This window comes from Triticum aestivum, chromosome 2D (genome assembly GCF_018294505.1).
Source record: "Triticum aestivum cultivar Chinese Spring chromosome 2D, IWGSC CS RefSeq v2.1, whole genome shotgun sequence".
Lineage (NCBI taxonomy): Eukaryota > Viridiplantae > Streptophyta > Magnoliopsida > Poales > Poaceae > Triticum > Triticum aestivum.
In genome coordinates, this window is record NC_057799.1 from 645,442,092 (window position 1) to 645,455,824 (window position 13,733).

General features: G+C 43.4%; 1 protein-coding gene across 1 annotated transcript; it reads right to left on the reverse strand.

The window, feature by feature from the left end:
• Window positions 1-1,000: 1,000 nt before the first annotated feature.
• On the reverse strand, window positions 1,001-3,285 carry LOC123055321 (uncharacterized). Its single transcript, XM_044479318.1, has 3 exons — window positions 2,387-3,285; window positions 1,989-2,236; window positions 1,001-1,887 (listed from the first exon to the last, which is right to left on the reverse strand). Exons 1-3 carry the CDS (start codon window positions 3,183-3,185, stop codon window positions 1,198-1,200), a joined length of 1,737 nt encoding a protein of 578 aa, XP_044335253.1. The 5' UTR covers window positions 3,186-3,285; the 3' UTR covers window positions 1,001-1,197.
• Window positions 3,286-13,733: the final 10,448 nt, after the last annotated feature.

Sequence of the window (13,733 nt, forward strand, 5' to 3'; positions counted from 1 at the left end):
GTTTGAGATTTCACATTCAAATTTCCATGAAACGTTCAAGTCATCTCCGTCTAACAAAACAGAGCATGAAAAATGTTCCAAGTCATCTGTGTCTAACAAAACCGAGCATGAAAAACTCAAAACCGAGCGTGAAAAACGTTCAAGTCATCCTTGTCGCGGCTCTCTCTAAACAGAGCTCATATACGGATTCCTAATAGCTCAACTTCATCTATAAAAATCCAATGGCTTCCAAGCATTCAAAACTAAATGTATAGAATGAGACCTCTCACAGATGCAATTTGTGGTAACGACCTTGTCTTGTTTTCTTCGATATGCATCGACATTTTTCTGATTTCTGATTAATCTGGCAAGGAAAAGCAAGAAAGTATCACATGAATAAGATGTAATGGAACAGAGTAACTTTCATGGTCATTGATCGTTTGACTTTGCTATCAATCAATCGATATTTTGGAGAAAATCTCAACCGACCTCATGAAAGGTAGCATCATCAAACCGTGCCATGAACAAACAAACCATCTACTGACAAAACAGAAGTAGATGGATATAGCTGGGCAAAGGGTATCATACCATACTTCATAGCATTCTTCTGTCACAACATTCTGCAAAATAGCTGTGCACCAAGTTGATCACATGTTAAACAGGACTGATAAGTAGTTCATGAGCAACTTAACATGGCTTCATACTGTGTACAACTGAAGCCACGTCACCAGTGACACACATTCCATATTCCCATTGACCGGGCAGAGGTTTTAAGCAAGACAAAAAAGAAAACTGAGTGTTTTGCAGCAACTCAAGTTCCCAGCAGAGCTTATCCATCTGAATCTAGTCGTAACAGAATGAAAGCAAATATTATTCTAGACTAGGGAGAGTAACATGGCATATTAACAAAATATTCCAGACTATTTGCATAATGTGCCTGCTTAACAGTCAAATCAGAAATACTTCCCACAGCATGACTTACACGTTAAAGCAGTAATGAAAGTAGAAACACATCAAGAGATGACTTGTAAAACAGAGTCGATACGCACATGGTCGAAATCTTACATAGCAGATCGATACAACAATAGGTCAACATCTTACATAGCTGATCAAATACTTGAACAGACAAAATACTACTTGCAAACCAGAGAAATAGATAGATATAACAGGTATACTTCATAACATTCACGCCCGAGCACTGTCAAACATATATCCCTCTCATAGAATAACCTTGTTGGTTCGAAGAATAGGTGACCAAGCAATGGTAATCTTCACCGTAGAGCCGGCAAGGACACATTCATGTTCACTTATGCCGCAATACTGAGGCTTGACCATGAAATCAGCTTTCGCAGAAACTTTAGGAGGAGAGTCTGGAGGAGAGTCTGAGTAGGCTTCTATGAAAACATTCAAGGTTTCTTCCAATTCTTCAGAAACGTCTCTAACTCTCCTTAATTCAACAGAAACAACATGCCTTGACAGATCAAGGTAACCATCTTCTTCGCCTATTGGCATCTTCCCACCATCACAATAACGAGAATCAAGCAACACAACTTGGGTGGGCGGGGCAGTTTCTTGGCCTCCATGAGGTGGTGAGGAGCAGGCAACTCGGCCTCCATGAATGAAAGGGGATGTATTGCCTTTAACAAAGCCACCGACACGCAAGAAAGTTGCTTGGACCGATTGACAGTACAGTTGCTGCAGGCTTAACTCTGTTGTGCAAAGACGGTTATTCAAGGTAAGAGTATATAAACCGTTATCGGTATGATAGCCACTGTACTGGCATCTTTTAGTGATCAACACTCTGTCTTCAGACTCTGTTGGGCCTTTAAGTTTTAGTTGGACTTCGAGGTCAACATGGTCCTTGGCCAAAATTGCACGAGATGGGCCAGTCAAGCACAAGAAGGGTTTCTGCAGGCATCATAATTACACATGCTTAATTGCAACAAACTAAGACGTATGAGACGATGAGGAGATAGAAGGATATTTAATAGAATACGGCAGGCGCTTACTTCTTGGGTGATCTCTTGGAAGTTCCCCCTTCCCCTCAAGAAGAGAATATTGCGTCTACGATCCACATTGTCTCGTGCGGCGACGACACCATACACTTGGAGTGGCCATTCCAGGAGTGGCCATTTGAGGTCCAAATCGATGTTGGCAATTTTAAAAGACAAGATCTGCAAGGTGGTCCCGTAGGTAGCAAGATGGTGTGGGATCTGTCTGGGCGTGTAGTGTGTAAAGTGCATGGGGCTCACTAGGGCTGCAGAGTTTTGCCAACAGAAATAAGTTAGTGTACATCGATCCTAATAAACCATGAATCGGTACTTGCTACAAGGAAGGAATTTGCTGGTTGGCAATTAGAGAACGAACACTGCTGTGTGATTAACTAGGAGTGTTGGCCATATCTTACTTATGAATTCAAAGTGTTCAACAAAAGATGTCAAGCCTTGACAGTAGCCCTCGAAGTCACTCGCGTCGAACTCCATCTGCCTCCTGGCCTTCTCCTTATTATCCATCTTCTCATACTCCTGCCTGGACTTGAGCCTCTTCTCCCTCTCCTCTGAAGAAGTCAGCACCTTCTCATAAGGATACTTGTGCCGGAAAGGGGTCAGTTCCAATTTGAGCTTGGACATGTCACGGCGCACATCAGCTAGCCGCTGTAAGATGCCGTCAATCCCCGACTGTGGTGCCTTGTCATGTTCATCTTTCGTCTCCTTGCTGCTTCTGCTGCTGCTGCTGCAGATGAGTGGGGCTGAAGGTACGATCCTGTAATTCATAAAAGCGACCATCTCGTCCATCTGCGCACAGAGCTCCTTGATCTCCTGCTCAGAGATGATGGAATTTGGTTTGCCTAGGTCCATCTCGACCTCCCCTGGATTCTTGATCTGCTGACTTGATTTGCCTCCGTTCATCTTGTCCTTGCGAAGATCTTCATCTGCAACCTCGCCACACTTGAATTCGGACATCTCTGTATCCACATGCCCGCCTCTGGCAGGCATCGAATCCATCTGCTCGCCGATCTTGCCGTCACTCGGATCCTCAGCGAGAATTGAACTCGTACCCGGAGCGCCCAGCTTGCGGATTTTGAACGGCGGGGGGCTCCCCTCCACGACGTCTTCCCCGCCGCCATCCGCATTCGCAGATCTTGTGGGGGAAGGGATGGGGTCGTTGAGATTGCCATACTCGCCGCCGCCGCCGCCGCCATCCATCGCAGTTCTTGTGGTGGTGGGGATAGGGGTGTTGACTGCTGAGTTTGCTACACTCACCGCCGCCGCTCTCTCTCCGCGTTAGGGTTTCGATCTACGGAACGGCCGGGTTCCGCGTATGTTAGGCTTGTATAAGACGCGCTTGCCTCGGGCCCGTCCAGACATTCATGTGCCGTGTCTGGGCCGGCCCACGAAGCACGGCTGTTAGGCCAAGTTTGGGCCCGACCGCTTCGCTTATCTCTACTCCTAATGTCTCAGTTGGTAGTCCGCGTTCCGGGTTTATTTTCGTCCCACCACTTTCGTTCGGTTTTTTTCGTCCGGTTTTTTTCGTAGGTTTTTTTTCGTTTGCTTTCACCACCTGTTTCACCCGAAAAAAACCCGACCCGCAGTTGTTCGCATCCTTCCTCTCGTCGCTCCTCGCCTCCACTCTCTCTCTCTCTTCTAAATCTCCGCCGCCCCTCCTTTGATTCTGGCCAACGCCATCCGGCTCTCGCGTCTGCCACCATGCGGACGAGGCGCAGCCGCAACCGCCGCCCCCGCCGGCGCTTCGGATACGTCGCGGATCTGCAGCCCACCGTCTTTGCCCGCCTGCGCCGCCCACCGTCTTCGCCCGCCTGCTGCCGCCCCTTCGCCCGACCTTCCTCCACCGGTGAGGCCTACCCACGTCCAGATTTTTCGTTCGTAGGTATCTGTATCTTCCTTTCCTTTTCCCACCCTCACTTGATCTGGATTCAGAGGAGGGGTTGCTCTGTATGGCGGCGGCGTCAAGCGCCGGCAGCGTCACCTGGATCTCCTCGAGCCAGGGCCCTCCGCGCGCCAGCACCTTCCCCATCGCACGCGATCTGTCCGCTCCGACGCACGGTGAGCGCGCTGCCGCCGCCTTGTCACCGACGTCCTGATCCATCGGCGGCAACGGCGGCTCCTTCTGGCCGGATCAAGGCGCGGAGACCCGTGGGATCCCCTCCTTCGGCAGGACCTCCTCATCTGGTGAGATCCCCTTCCCATGTCTAATGCCTCAAACCGTTCGGAAAGCACCACCAAGTTTTTTTACTGAGTAATTAATATATTGAATGCAAGATTGCATTCTTGCACGGACAGAGAGTGGAACACCACCTTCAGTTTCTCATCTGATCCCACTTGTGGACTCCATGAATGAAGTAAGATAACAATCCATTGGTCAATTACATTGCCTCTTTAGATGGTTTTTAGTGGGCGTCAGACTTGGTTTAGATGGCTTTTGTTGTGAAAGAAAACTTTATCTTTCTAAAGACTGTACTCTGAATCTTACATCTCATACTTGAAATTTTTTTTGCATAATTTTTTTAGGCCTGATGTGTATCCAACGGCATGGGAGATTAAAGATTTTCATGAGACTGACGATTGTGATTTTGGCCCTGTACTGAATAATTTTGTGAGCGACTGGGTGATGATGATTACAAGCCAGGTAACCGAAAGAGTCCTTCGGCCGCTGGCTAGCTAGCTGTTCTTATCTTACTATTATATGTCTTCCTCAGTATTGATTTGTGAATTATTTCTTTTTTCGAACTATGCAGGAGGACTGCATGTGATGAGTTAAGGCACAAGAACTACGACCATTTTAGCTCCAGCAGTAAGTACACAACTAATCAACAATGCATTTTCACGACCCAGACTTCTGCATTCTGGCTGACAGGCTCGCTGGCACAGCCACATAATCTCATGCATTCAAATTGCTAGCTACACGAAATACGCCCAGATCTACGAGTAGGAATCCAAGGTAACACTTATTGCTTACGAGTATTTACTTCATTTTTCTTCTTGTAAAAAGAGAATGCAGGCTGAAATATAAAGTCTGCAGATTCCTCATGTATGTTCAATTTCCAGAATAGGAAGAACCATACCAACAGCATACATACATATTACAGTTCTGCATTTTAAATTTGAAGACCAACGCAAAGCCCGATCGATGTAATTGGAGGTGAATGTCTGTTTTCTTGCTTGTATTTAATCTTAGAAAACAGAATCTCATCAAGTGAAAATCCGCAGGCATTGCAGTCCAATTGTTCTAGGGATTGGAACCAGACGTGTGACTGAATACTGCTTGGAAGATGTGATTCTGCAAAGTTGAGGAAGTTGAGGAAGTATGGACTCAGATCCTTTAAGGGTTTGTTTCCATACTGTGGGGCAGCAGGATCTGAGTCCCACTATGAGGGATCAACCTTCATAGATCAGCTACCGGCGTCATACTGCCCCCACAAGGTAAACCCGCCATTTATCTGGGGTCCCAAATTGCAGTGTTTATCTCTCTCTTCATTTGTTATTAGTCTCTGCGATTTCATTCTTTAGCATCTGATGTGGTAGACCGTTTAATCAAGTTTCGTGGATAGTCTAGCTCATGTGTTTGTGATCTAAGTGGTGCCACATGTTTCTTCATGAAGCCTCACAAGAAAGTTAGATTCTTCTCCATATCTTCAAATTGGCTGTTTATTGATGAGCTAGGTTGACTTGAGCCGTCTTCTGCAAGTGCTCAATTGCAACCTTAAAACCAGTCGCAAAATTGTTTTGGTCCATGTACGACTTAAATAACCTACTATGTATTTAACTATTGATGTGTATACGCAATTATTTACTTCTATATACGGATATCTTCGTTACATAAAAAAAGTTACGGTGTACTAATTGGTAAGTAAATAAATTTAAAATAGTCAGTATGATAGTTCTTCTCTCCTCAAGTCTCAGATCTATTTAGACCTATTTTGTTTTTGTACTTACTCTTGAATTTTCTGCTTTCTATTTCCGAACCCTTTTGATATGTTCCTTACTCTTAATTTCAGCCTTTTAAGGTATGTTCTTCTTCAGGGATTGCAGAGAGCATGGACCACCGTATGGAAGAAGGAGATGCCATCCTTGACTGTCGTTGTCTTTGGTGTGTTGCTGCCATTTTTCTAATTCTTGCACTACAGAGACCTTAGTCTATCCATGTAGGTCATGCCTTCTGATCAGTCTTTTGACTCTTATGTACGTGTGTGCTCTTGCATTACTTAATAGATCTTGTTGTATACGATGATCCATTGTCAGTTATACAAAGGTTCTGATTTTAAAATTTTGTAATGTTCAATTTAGATTTAATTTTATTCCACCTCATTTTGAATGGACAACGTGTGTGCTGTTTAAACGATCACATGTGAAATTCATAGGCATTGTGAGGGCATGGAGAAAGGATTCGATTTTTGAATCTTTTTTTCAGGGTTCAGAGCTATTACCTGCTACACCTACACACATGGAAAACTTAAACTTAGCAGTCCAAAATTAAGCAGCAAACTTTATTGCCAGTCATCTGAAAATTCAGTGACAACTGCTGACACATGAGCTTCATTTTTTAGTAGAGTAAGTAGATGATGCAGATGACAGTTCTACCTCTCTGACAGAAACACAAACTTTCTGACCAAGGGCATACCTACAGGACAGCAGGAAGTCCTAAGGCACGCATCACACATTCACAAAAGATATGGAGCTGATATTTTAGATTAGTCTGAAGCTTTGAACCTTACCAACGCCCGTGATTTGACTCTTGGTGCTTGTGAAGTCTGAATGAAGTACCAGCAGCCAATCTATGAATGATTTCTCATAGTATGTTACATGCTCTGATGTGATTTATGGCAGTTGTGTTCATCGTTTAACCGATCTAGCAATCTATCTTCAGTTCGCTCGAATTGTTTCTTGTTTTGTGGTTACATCTTACATGCATGGTTTGTAGAAGTAAGGGTCCATCTAGCAATCTATTTTCAGTTAGCTAACTACTCCCTCCGTTCCGATTTACTCGTCGTGGTTTTAGTTCAATTTAGAACTAAAACCACGACGAGTAAATCGGAACGGAGGGAGTAGAAGAGAATGGTATTATTATTCTTAATTTCCTATATTAAAGAAGTATGTTGCCAGCAACCTACTCGGGTCCTCCCTGTGCACATCTGGTGGTGGCTCCTCCTTCTGCTTCTTCATGTGCAGATCTATTGGTGGCTCCTCCTACCCTCCACATATATTTATATTTTGCCATTGCTAAAGGTACATGCCTTCATCCTAGAAGAGCCTGATTTTTCTTTTGATTGCATACATCATTAGCTTGCCAGTTTAATAGTCAAATAGGAAATCAAATTCTTCCTAAGATCATGAACGGATTTTCTATAGTTTGGTTGCAAACTTAATGAACCGGTTCCTCAACATTCCAGATTGTGATGATAAGGTTCACAGGAGATGCAAGTACGTCTTCTGTCCAGAAAGGATAAATTGGTGTCAGATTTGACCACAAGCATATGATCTTTGCTCCACAAGGTTGTACTTTGATAAGGCGTGATGCTCTTTTTTGTGTAAGTTTGCCGAGGAGCAGGTCGTGCGCTGCCGCAGGGACGGGAGAGCCGGCGCCGGCTCCAAGTACGCCATCGTCCAAGTTGCGCTTGGGCTTCCCTCCAGCAGGTCCACACCGTATCTTAGGTCGTGATCGGGCTGACAGCGGTTTGGCCACTACACTCGACCATGTGCTCTGCTGACCTCGATGCCCATATTTTCCTAGACACCATGTCACGAGTACCTACCTCACAGGCTGAACTGATGGATGTTGGTATTTTGATCTTGCTATGTCAAATAGTACGATGTAATCTATGGAGCTGAAGCTATAGCTAGATCTTGATCTTACTGTCATATCCGTGTCAAGCACAAGCCGACGCCTCTATTTCCGGTGAGGCCAACCATCTAAAATACCTCCTCCATCTTAAATCCATTGATATACTTTTTTGTTACAGGCTTTTTATATATAGATATTAGAATTGGCACTATTTGGAAGTATCACTTAACTGTTGGACCCTTTTTGCAGTATACATCTTGGCTGGCCTCAACATATAGTTTTTTCTCAAATTATGGGTTTTCTTCTTCTCTCTGTTCATGCATGGTTTGCTTCTGGTGATCCGTAATGTCAGTGGTGTTGCTGCTTCTAACTTCTACTGATCCATAACAAGTGCATACTATTTCGTTTGGATAGATCTTTATATATTTCACATTTAGCAGAAAAGTTTAGTATGTGAACAGATGGTACTATTGCGGATTCTTTAACCTTTTCATGTCTGATGGCATGAACTTATCCATAGTAGGTACATGCAAAGGAACTTGACAAGAGAACAATACTCTTTTGAACAAGGCTAATTTGTTACCTTTAAATATCAGGTCCACACCACACACACACCGTAAAAGAGAGATTTATATGTATCTTTTGCAAGATTGACAGCACACGATGAGAAGAAGACATGGTTTACCTCAGAGCTGGGGACTACAGAGGATAGCGTCTTCGTGGATTCAGATAAGAATAATATTGTAAGAGGGCAAGGTATCATGTATACAATCAAGCATTGCAAAGGACTAGCTACTGCCTTGTTTATTTGTTTTATGATTGCCCAAAATTTTCTTACTAGAATTTTGAGAAGTTTGGCCATCAGTTCTACTGCTTGGTCATTTTGTATATCATGTTGCAGTCTTTCTTTTAATACAAGGTAATATTAATACCATCCATGTACTTTTGTGTTTGCTGTCCTGTACATGGTGACTAATTTTCATATACATTTTGTTTCATATTATCCATGAATATGTTTTTTTATGCATGTACCCTACAACTGGGTTATTATATGTGTGTGAAGTTTTTTTCCTTTTCACTTGATTACCATCTTTGGGCTGAGACTTTATAAATTATTGCAAGTATGTTGAGAGTGTGTTAGAAACTAAGGGCAATCCTAATTGGATATGTCCAGTTCGACATGGCATTTGCAATTGCAGTATCCGTAGAACTAAGAAAGGACCGTTCCAACTGGCAATGAGTATTGGAAAGTATAAATACTACATTACATATGGTTTCAGAAGTATAATAACAAGCTCATTGCTCATATGGTTTCTGAAGTAGAAAACATCTATACCCTTTGATGTTTGAAGTGGAAATGTATCCATGACTGTTACTTGTTGTTGTCAACGATTTTTTTTTTGGAAAAGAATTAATAAAGCCATTTTTGTTGAAGAATAACTGGGGGGTAGCACCCCACCGGTTTGTAATATTACACGCAGGACGATATATTTTCATCGAACTGATAAAAACAACTAGATAAAGAGCTAAAACAAAAATATGGGGGACTGGTCAACATGCTAGGTCAGAGCAAAGCAAAAACCCGTATAAATGAGTCCCAAGGAGCAAAGATCATTATGTAGAATAGAATATTTTTGCTCCATGAAACCTTTCCTGGGCTCCATAAATTGTGTTTTTGTGCTGATGCTTGTGCATATTCTATAATTTTGATTCGTTGTTCAGGCATTTGGAGTTCACAGTTATCTAAGTTTCTCTTATGTGTGTTTTCGAAGAATTTGGTATTTTAGAGTTTTCTATTATATTATCTTTGAATCTACTTAGAATAGATTAGTGGTATGATATAGTGAAGTAATCTAATTCAATTTCCTTTTTCATTGCAACCACTTAATTTCAATCGGGTCAAAATAAAAAAATCATAGACAATTTTTTTCAGCCATAAGTAGAACACCAGAGCTAATCGATACACCATTTTGACAATTGATACACTATTGCAGGGAGAGCAGTGCACGCAGCGGTGGTCAAGGGCTTAGTGCCTGTTGACCTCGTCCGTGGCCGCTGTTGGTCGGTGAAGGAGGCATGCATGAGGTGGTGCAAGGGCATGCTGGTGACGGAGTCGCGCATCATGAGGCCGGGTGAGTAACGCTCGGGAACTACCGGGCGCTCAGATTGACGCGGGATGGGGTTGGCGCGGTGAGTCAAGGAGGAGGATGTAGTTATGGGGGAGGGAGTGACGACGGAGGGGCTTCGATGGCCCGACGAGACCCTACATCATAATCAAGGAGGACCCTACATCTAGAGGAAACAGAGCAGTCTATATCATTAGTCTATTACTGGATTTCTAGAAGAAGGAAAAAGGGAGAAATGGTTGTTTCTGCTACTCTACATTTGCTTTAAAATCGGTGTACATATATCAAGAAGAACTTGGTTGCAAAAGTGATCAAACATAACATTCAACACAAACACATTGGTTTTGTAAATAAATGCCTAAGATCTTATAATTTTGAATTAAATTGTTTGATTATACAATCAGTTCACATTATTTGGTGTAGCATGCTGTTTAACATTTTAGAGTTCCATCCTTTTTAGTAACAAAATAATGACGAGCTCATATTAGTGGATCCATAAAAGTGTATGATATTAGTTTGACGAGGTTATATAGCAAGGCAATTCTTGTTTGACGAGAATAATGAAAACCAAGCAGCAAAAGAAGATAAATTTGGAAAGAAGGGATAATTTTTCGCTCGAGGGTGGGGCTGTAAGGAATCTGTGGCATGAGTAAACAAAACCATCTTGGTCGCCATATAGAAAAACATCTTGGTTGCCTCTTCTCTATCTCGCCCATTTTGTTGCCTGGCATGGAAGAGAGGAGGGAGAGCCGAGGAGCGTGGTGGCCTCTGGCTGTTGCCCTGGAAAAGGCAAAGGCCGTGGCACGACTGCCCGTCGCAATGCCGCTGCTCCTTGCGTGCTTGTTTCCCTCCTTACACCCCCACGTCCAACTCGATCTTCGGCTGCCGCAACGCCGTAGATGACCAAGTCTAGCGCCCGTGCCCGCGCCCGCCGCCCTCTTGTGAATGGCCAACTGATGGCCGAAGGTGGGGAAGGCTTCGATAGTATGATAGTATGATGTGTGTTAGCTGATTGTCAAGAAAAAAATGTGAGTTAGTTGAGACGGCCTTATTCTTGGTTATTTTAGCTCCATGAGTAGCATCTTAAATTTTTTCAAAAGCTCGTGGCAACGCACGGGCGTTTTACTAGTATTCTTTCTCACACTCACACCGGCCTGATCCACAAAATCGTGTCACATCCATCGGCTCCACTAGCTCCTTCATCTTCCAAGGACGCGATTCTAATATCGAGGCACATTGCCTCACTAAAGATAATTTAGGACTTTTTTTAGACGCCGTTTTATGGCTCCTTGCTACTTTAGACCTAAGTTGTATCCCAATATATTTGGACATGAGCAATAAATAAAAGTGTGTTTGCACTAAAAAAATCCATCGGCTCCACTAGAGGCAAACAAGTAGTCTCTGATATATCCAAGGGTGCTCGAGGCAGATATGGTGCTATTATTACTGAGATCAACCTTACAGCTTTAAATTTTCATTGTAATTTCTAGTTCGAAGGTCGTGCTGCCAATTATGAAGCACATAGCTTAGCTAAAGTTCACGCTTTCTCGAGGTCTGGGGCGCCACGTTTGGTTTGGGCAACCCCATGACCATCATTGTATCCCACTACATGTGGATTTTGAAGAATAAAGCTTGTTCTTACCCCTAAAAAAACTAGAGGATAGTGAGTAGTATTGCTTTGCTCCCAACCTTCACTTTTTTCTCTCAAAAGAAGACTTCACTTTTTACCCTCAAACAAATGGAAAGAAAAAGAAACCCATAGGTTTTCCATCACATATTTTTACCCTCAATCAAATAGTAAGAAAAATAAACATGTAGGAGGCCGAACCATCACGATGATGGCAGTTCTCCTTTAACAATAGAGAAGATAAAAATTCAATGGCGATAGGCATAGAAGAAAAATCCAGTATGAGGTTGGGCTGGGCCCAGTTGGCAGAGTTGTTGGCACACATTTCTAATGCTCCCTGTGTCATGGTTTTAGCTTAATTTTGAACTAAAACCACGATACTTATCTTGGATCGTAGGGAGTATATGATAATGCACTTCTTGGCCCAATTGGCACATTTGCTATTTCCCAAAAAATATGAATTCCCTAAAAAATATGAAAATAAATGGTATGCTCTCTCCCACTGCTTCACGGCACTGGCGAAAGTGGGTGGCTGGGAGCTATGAGAGCGCCACGCCCACATGTTGCGGATTGAGCAATTATGATGCAGAGGCTGCGTAATAAAGCTTCCATTTTCTGAAAAATCGCAAGCGCACTTTTTGCTCATTTGTGTTGGGAAACGTAGCATGAAATTTCAAAAAAAAATCCTACGCTCGCGCAAGATCTATCTAGGATATGCATAGCAACGAGAGGGCAAGACTGTGTCCACGTACCCTCGTAGACCGAAAGCGGAAGCGTTAACTTAACGCGGTTGATGTAGTCGGACGTCTTCTCGAATCAACCGATCAAGTACCAAACGTACGACACCTCCGAGTTCTGCACACGTTCAGCTTGATGACGTCCCTTGAACTCTTGATCTAGTAGAGGTACGAAGGAGTCGATGAGTTCCGTCAGCACGACGGCGTGGTGACGGTGATGGTGATGTGATTCGTGCAGGACTTCGCCTAAGCACTACGACAATATGACCGGAGGAGTAAACGGTGAAGGGGGGCACCGCACACGGCTAAGAAACAATTGTTGTGCTTTGGGGTGCCCCCTGCCCCCGTATATAAAGGAGGAGAGGGGAGGAGGCTGGCCCTAGGGGCGCACCATGTGAGGGGAGTCCCACTAGGACTCCTAGTCCTAGTCGCCCCCCTTCCTTTCCAACGGAGGGGGAAGAGGGAAAGAGAGGGAGAGGGGGAGGGAAAGGGGGGGCGCCCCCTCCCCTAGTCCAATTCGGACTCCCCATGGGGGGTGCCACCTCCCCTAGTACACAGAAATATGCATTTTTTCATAAACTTGCTGTGAAGATGTCGATGAGTAATAAAAAATGAAGGAAAGCAATGCCGTTGGTTACCAAGTTATAGCACATAGTTTCTGCATGAGGTTCAGCGATTTAGTCGTGTGTATATGCATGCTGCGACAATAAAAGAGTGGTTGAGCTAATATAGGGCATTTGATATTTTCTAGAAAGGGGATAGGACACTAAAGGATAATGGGAAAACCGACAGCCGACCGTGCTCCTCCCTGCATCTAGAAAGCACTAGAATAGGAGCATGCCAGCGAGACCTTTTTTATATATATTTTTTAGATCTACCTTTTTTTCTCTTGGAAAGGAAATAACAAATACGCCAATTGGGCCAAGAGATCCTTACCCGAGATGAAGTATGTTCATAACAAATGAGCCTAGCCCAACCCCATACGGGTTTTTTTTCCTTTGATTTCTACCGCCACTGAGAGTTGTTATTGTTTCCTGCAAAAATATAGGATATTAGATATTTTCTAGAAAGGGGAAAGGATGCTAAAGGACAATGAACAAACCGACACAACACATGCTCCTCTGTGCTCCTCCCTGCCATCTAGAAAGCATTGGAATAGGAGCATACCAGCAAGATTTTTTTTCCACTTTTTTCTTTTTTAAGATCTAACTTTTTTTCTCTTGGAATGGAAATAGTAAATATGTCATTTGGGCCAAGAGATCCATTACCCGAGAGCCGAGATGGTCACGTGGTAATAATTACTGGGCCAAGCCCAACCACATACAGGATCATTTTTTCCCTCGATTCCTGCGGCCACCGAATTGTTATTGTTTCCTGCAAAAATATGATGCCAAACGAAGCTGCAAAAACTAGTTAATTTATCGTGTTCCAGAGAAGAAAATATGTTAAATAATAACCAAAATG

Bases quoted from the DNA above. Each gene is read 5' to 3' on its own strand.
- LOC123055321 (XM_044479318.1), bottom strand. From the start codon at position 3,185: ATGGATGGCGGCGGCGGCGGCGGCGAGTATGGCAATCTCAACGACCCC. The intron at 2,237-2,386 runs GTAAGATATGGC...AAAACTCTGCAG, and splicing joins TGAACACTTTGAATTCATAA to CCCTAGTGAGCCCCATGCAC. The intron at 1,888-1,988 runs GTAAGCGCCTGC...TGATGCCTGCAG, and splicing joins TCCAAGAGATCACCCAAGAA to AAACCCTTCTTGTGCTTGAC.